General features: G+C 31.6%; 2 protein-coding genes across 2 annotated transcripts; one reads left to right on the top strand and one right to left on the bottom strand.

Moving 5' to 3' along the window:
• Positions 1 to 904: 904 nt before the first annotated feature.
• On the top strand, positions 905 to 1,610 carry LOAG_10173 (hypothetical protein; the record flags this gene model as incomplete). Its single annotated transcript, XM_003145700.2, has 2 exons — positions 905 to 1,012; positions 1,497 to 1,610. 2 exons carry the CDS (start codon positions 905 to 907, stop codon positions 1,608 to 1,610), a joined length of 222 nt encoding a protein of 73 aa, XP_003145748.2.
• A 1,955-nt stretch (positions 1,611 to 3,565) lies between these two features.
• Positions 3,566 to 5,900, bottom strand: LOAG_10172 (hypothetical protein). Its single transcript, XM_003145699.2, has 4 exons — positions 5,148 to 5,900; positions 4,809 to 4,939; positions 4,451 to 4,549; positions 3,566 to 3,997 (listed from the first exon to the last, which is right to left on the bottom strand). The coding sequence occupies exons 1-4, from the start codon at positions 5,401 to 5,403 to the stop codon at positions 3,806 to 3,808; spliced, it is 678 nt and encodes a 225-aa protein (XP_003145747.1). The 5' UTR covers positions 5,404 to 5,900; the 3' UTR covers positions 3,566 to 3,805.

The raw sequence follows: 5,900 nt of genomic DNA, 5'->3' as shown, positions 1-5,900 counted from the left end.
AATGCTTATAGTGGTATAGTACAAAATGATAAAGAATATGATTATCAGATCAGATCAATCAATAACTGTACCAATTACAATAATGGGTTCCATTTAAATTGATGATACACTGCAATCATTGTATCATTGGAATAGTACCATAGGAAAGATAATATTGATGGGTTTCAGCTGATGGTTCAAATTATTTGTTCAGTGGTAATAAAGTATATGAATTTGGTAATACAGGTATTAGAAAAGAATATTTGTTGAAAAATCTTTTTCCAAATGGGCCACCGTTTGTCCAAGGTGCATTGTCAAATCCACGTGAGGATAAGACACTTTTATTTCATGAAAGAATGGTATATTGATATTTCAATTAAATTTTTACAAATTTCTTTTTGTTGAAGGCTAAATTGACTTAACTGAAGTTTGACTTAGCACAAAATTGACTTACCTGAAGAATTATTGAATTATAATTAGTGGTTGGTATTGAATTATAATTAGTAGTTGGTATATGAAGCAAATGGTATTAATTATCAATTTACTTATCTTTTAATCACTTGAATCTCTCGTCAAAATTAACAAACCCGAGTTTTCAATTTTGGGAATTTAATGTGACTTCAGATGGTTATCGTCATTCGTTGCATTTCAAACATTAAGAATTTAGGTAATTTTGTTAATTTTGGTTCAAATTTAAGTAATTAGATGATAAAAATAAATTGCTAAAGGTTATGGTGATTCCTAGCAATGAAACTTTTATTTTTTCCTTCATTTAAAATACACCAAAAAAAACTTCAATACAAGATCAAAGATTAAATGGATGAATGCGAATAATATTTTTAAATTCTGATTGTAAATGAAAATTTTTTTTGAAATTAAAAAGAGATCTCCATAGGTTTACGTATATCATTTGAATAGAAGTACAATGAAATTTGTGTTACAACCCAATTATCCAAAGAAATTGCCAACTGCGCTAAATTTCAAACCAATGGGCGCATTTTTATGGCTTGAAGGATCACAGATTTTAATCAATGTAAGTGTGATAGATTTTTTTTCCAATTAATTTTTTTTCTGTAAAAAAATTTTAAGTTTTTGATTTTCAGGTTAGTATTGTTTGAAACAAATAACGTTAATTTATAGATTAGAACTGAAAGAGAGGACATTAAAATACTAGAGAAAGAAATGATTACCATGAAATGTGACATTATATATATATCAAATCAGATCATTTCCATTCTCCTCCTATTACAAATACTTCAGTCTTTTGTTTTCGCACACATTGGCATTACTGAAGTTAACATATCAAAATACTTTCTAATCATTTGTATGTATTACCAATGATTAATTAGCATTACAGTATCGGTACTGAACATTCATCCTTATGCTAATTTCAAATAGCATGTACGTCAATTTCACCATTCATTGTAACTCGTGAAAGCTTATAAATATTAGCCTTTTTTTTTAGTGCAGATATTTCTAATATTTTGTTACAACAATTTGTTTGCTTTCATTTTTAGGGTAATCATTTTGCAACATACGATGAGAACTGGAATCGTGTTACGTTACAGAATGATGTAATAAATTATTTCGATAATTTCCCAACGAAACCAATTCGAGGTAAAATAACTTAGCAATTAAACTGTTAGCCTATTTCAAAAGATTGGAATAAAATAATTTAGCTTATAATCTTTTTTAACTTTACCGTATCCATAGTATAATAAATTATTTGTAGGATATTAGAAAGACAGTATCATACGAATTAGATAAAATACTGTGCAAAATTTACCTACCTGTATAACATTCAGCATAAAATACCTGAAGAATTGTTTTTTGAAATAAAGAGAAATTAAAAAATCATCAAGATAAGGGGTTAAAAGTTTTATTAAAAGATGTCACAGATTAAGCAAAATCTTGTCATACTTTGATTGTATTGTAAGCATAGAATTCTGACAAAATTTTAAAAAACATAAAAAAAAGCGCATGGCAATTGTTTTTAGTCATATAATTAACTGATAAGCAGTTAGTTATTCTAATCAGTGCTCTGAATTCTTTAGGTATACTCATCCGCCGAAGAAAGGTGATATTGTTCGGTGATAACAAAGTTTATAAATATGATATACAAGATAAGAGAGTGATTGGAAAAGCTATACCACTGAAGACGTTTCTCCGTTGCTAATCTTATGTAACCTAAGCGTAAACTGTTTTCTGGTCAAGTTATTTTATATTTTGCTGAATTTTTTTTCCCGAGATATTCTAATTTCTTTTACGTGTTATGTTGTGTTAGGACTTTCGATTGAATGAGACTTTTTAAGGGAATCGAGCAATTTTCAACTTAAAATTATCAGCAGTTTGTTAGGGGAATGGAATGGAGGATAAAAAGAATATCTCATGTGGACAGTGCTGCAATTGATTAAAGACCTTGAAAGATATTGAAGTTCTACAAAAGGACAACAATAGCAGCATCGGGTGGACCATAATCTGTTATATTAAAGTATGATTAAAATTGGATCTTCTACTTGCTAAAAGTTTTGGATGATTGTGACAATTGTCCAGCCAAGAGTAGAAAATGAAATAGCAAAACAAGCCTAGATCAAGTACTTTGTTATTCCTCTTCCACATATCTATTTGTTTAAAGCATATATAAAATCATTTCGTGGTTTTTACTAGCGCAATATCTCCCGACATTCTTCATTACATATCGTAGGTTTTTTTCAAAGATAAAAAGATCAGAAAGGAATTTTATAAATTGGAAATTAATTCGGAAATCAACATGCATTTGAAATGATTCTGCGATAAGCGTTTCAAACTAAAAGTTGAATGGAATATATTTCCCTGCCAGAATCTTTATCCAGTCAAAACAACACATTCGTTCAGTATCTTCAGTATTGTTTATTAATGCCTAAAGAAGAAACATCGGGACCATCCCAATGAACACAACATTTGCTAACTGATGCTTTCGCCTCCTTTCCATCAATGTATCGCGATACAGTTCAAAATGTAGATATCGGAAAGTTTTTCAATTTCCCTGCTTGCAACTGATGCAATCATCTTGTAATGATCATTCGTCTACATGAGAAATGAATACGGTCGGAAAATGTTTCCGATATATTTTGAGTGTTGTTTTCGAATGTCAAATCAGCGATGATGAATGTAATGAGTCTTCCAAAACAATTCAAGTGATTATTTATTCGCTAAGATCCTGAACCAACAATGCTAAGATGGCAAGCGATAGGTGACCTGGAGGTTAATATCTACAAAGATTAGCAAAAAAATTCCTTTATTGCCTGAAATTCAGCAAATATAGACAAGATATTACTAGAAGTACGGATTACGCTATGGCATGATTATTTTTATATTTGTAACATTCTTCGTTGTCTTCGATTAATGAAATGATTTCCTTCTGTCATTGCTGTATAGCATCAATAGTATCAGGAAATTTCGTAAAATGGACAGTTTCAGGAAGACACAAATTAATAGCCGAATTAGATATGGTAATGGAAGAGATAAAGACTTTTTATTCCGTACCTTTAAAACAAATATTTCCTATCCTACCAAGATAAATAAAAGAGAACATTGAAATAAAGCACAGGATATCTGATATGAAATTCCATCACATCTAAATCGGATTAGTAACTATACGAATTCCATCAGCTGAACATTTTCTTTGGAAGTTCCGAAGAAATCCATCAAGACCCTTGTTAAGTGACCAATATGATAACTTTATTATTTCTCATTACACTTGAATAAATAGTGTTGCAATTATAGAAACGTTTATGAATATCGGATAGGAGTAGTGCGAAAATCGAATAAACTAAATGTACGTAAATTACTTGATATGTTTATTGATAATATCATCAAGAGCTGATTCCAATGGACCATGTATCCCTCTGATTTTCGATAGCAAATCCTTCGCAAATATAATATATTCTGTTACATGCTGCTTTGTCCAGCCTAATGGTGTACCGCGCTCGATATCGCGAATGTTATTCAGCTTATCTGCCAACTGTACAAGTTTTGCCTGAAATAATCAGTTTCGAAATTTATCCAACTTCGAAAAGATACATATTAGCGATGAAGGTGAATACTGGAAAGAAGAACCGTATAATTAAAGATAGATGAAATGAGACAGTTGTGGTCGGCAAGTAGTTCGCATCTTAGTGTCATCGTAGTTATTAATCCATTGAACATGAAATTACTTATTTTCCATAACTTGATCTAGGAAAATCCTGTACTTTTCAGTAATGATCTTAACCATCATTATGGGTAGAACGAAAAAACATTTCAAATAGTCGATAGCAGGAAGACAATAGATTGAGGAAAAAAAGTATTTGATATGATGTGGAGTTTAACCCTTCCATTGAGTTTTCTCAAACGGTTGTTGGCCAATATGTTAAGAGCATTGAAAAACTGGAATAATTTCGAAAGATTTTCTAAAGTTTTGAAATAAAAATTCCAAAAGATTCCGGCTTACTTTATGCGACAGTTTCGATGCCTTTTCCAGTTCAGACTTCATTCTTGCTTCACGCTTCATACTTCTAACCATTGTGCATTCTTTAACGATATCTGCTATCTCAATGCAATCAAGTTTTTAAAAAAACATCAAGAAAAAAAGAGCGAATCCCTAATTAATTTAGACGCATATTTGGGCGCAACATGTAACTGAAGTTTGGAGCGTACCCCAAACTTATATCATAGAAACAATTTGGTTTTCCAGAGGTTTTTGCACATAAATTCGCATAAATGATTCCATCCATTTCTTTTAGAACTGACTAAAAAAACTTTTCAAGAATTGCGTCTTTTTTTCTTCTTTAACACCGAACGAGTAATACCTCGTCACCAAACATTTTCCGAATTTCTTCATCAGTTGTTTTTGTATGCTCAACAATATCATGTAGTATAGCAGCAATGATTGTTGTTGTATCGGTTATTTGTCCTTCACTTGTCAAAATATACGCGACACCTAGAATGTAGTAATTATATTTATAGAAGTTAATAAATATTCGAGGAAACAATCCAATAAATTAATTGCCAGTTTTTTTTCCCTTTTCTTTTTTTCTTTAATAAAAACAATCGATGGTTAGTAAATGTACAACTTCCAAAAAATTAAATGAAAGAATGATAGGGATGAAAAGTGATAAAGATTGAAGTGAGCATTAGAAATCACTTACCGATGGGATGGTTGACATATGGGGTTTGCGCGGCATCTTTTCGACGCTGTTGACGATGACGCCGAGCAGCTAAATCTACAGCTTCGATAATGAGTGATATACCATCAGTAAAACCGTTGTTGATTTTCGGTTTACCGTCCATCGCAGAGAACTTGTCCGATATATCTTCCAACATTCCCGGATAGATCGATTTATAAGGAGGAGGAGGAGGAGGAGGCATAATATGCTTCTCATCCCCATTACCGCCTTCCGCCATGTTTGATTGCAGTTAAAGTACTAATAACAATAAAAATAATTGGAGGTGATATATAAAGAAGAATCGACCTAATTTTTATTTTCTACTTAAATTTGGGGCTAGATCGATAAAACTCAAGAACCACGTCCTAAACATTTGACAAATTGTATAGAAGTGACGTATAGCTACCGTTACTCGTGACAGTTTTGACCTTACCGTACTTCTCCTGTTTCTGTCCTACCTTTTCTAGTCTCAATTTTCCATTTTCGTAAGGGACATTTTAATGATTGCAGGTCGAATTTTTGGATATTAAAGTTCCCAAATTCCATTTTGAGGTATCTCGTGGATACCATAAACAATACGATCTTTTGCAATAGCAATGATAGGATCCAAAGACGAGCAACGAATTCCACAACAATGAATTTTTCAATTCATCGCTAGATGATGCATTTCAAAACGAGCGCACGTTTTCAACGCTTCGAACGCATAAACAGGAAAAAAACGGCATATATCTGCAA

This window comes from Loa loa (assembly GCF_000183805.2).
Source record: "Loa loa unplaced genomic scaffold supercont3.20, whole genome shotgun sequence".
Taxonomy (NCBI): domain Eukaryota; kingdom Metazoa; phylum Nematoda; class Chromadorea; order Rhabditida; family Onchocercidae; genus Loa; species Loa loa.
This window is presented reverse-complemented; position numbering and strand designations above follow the sequence as displayed.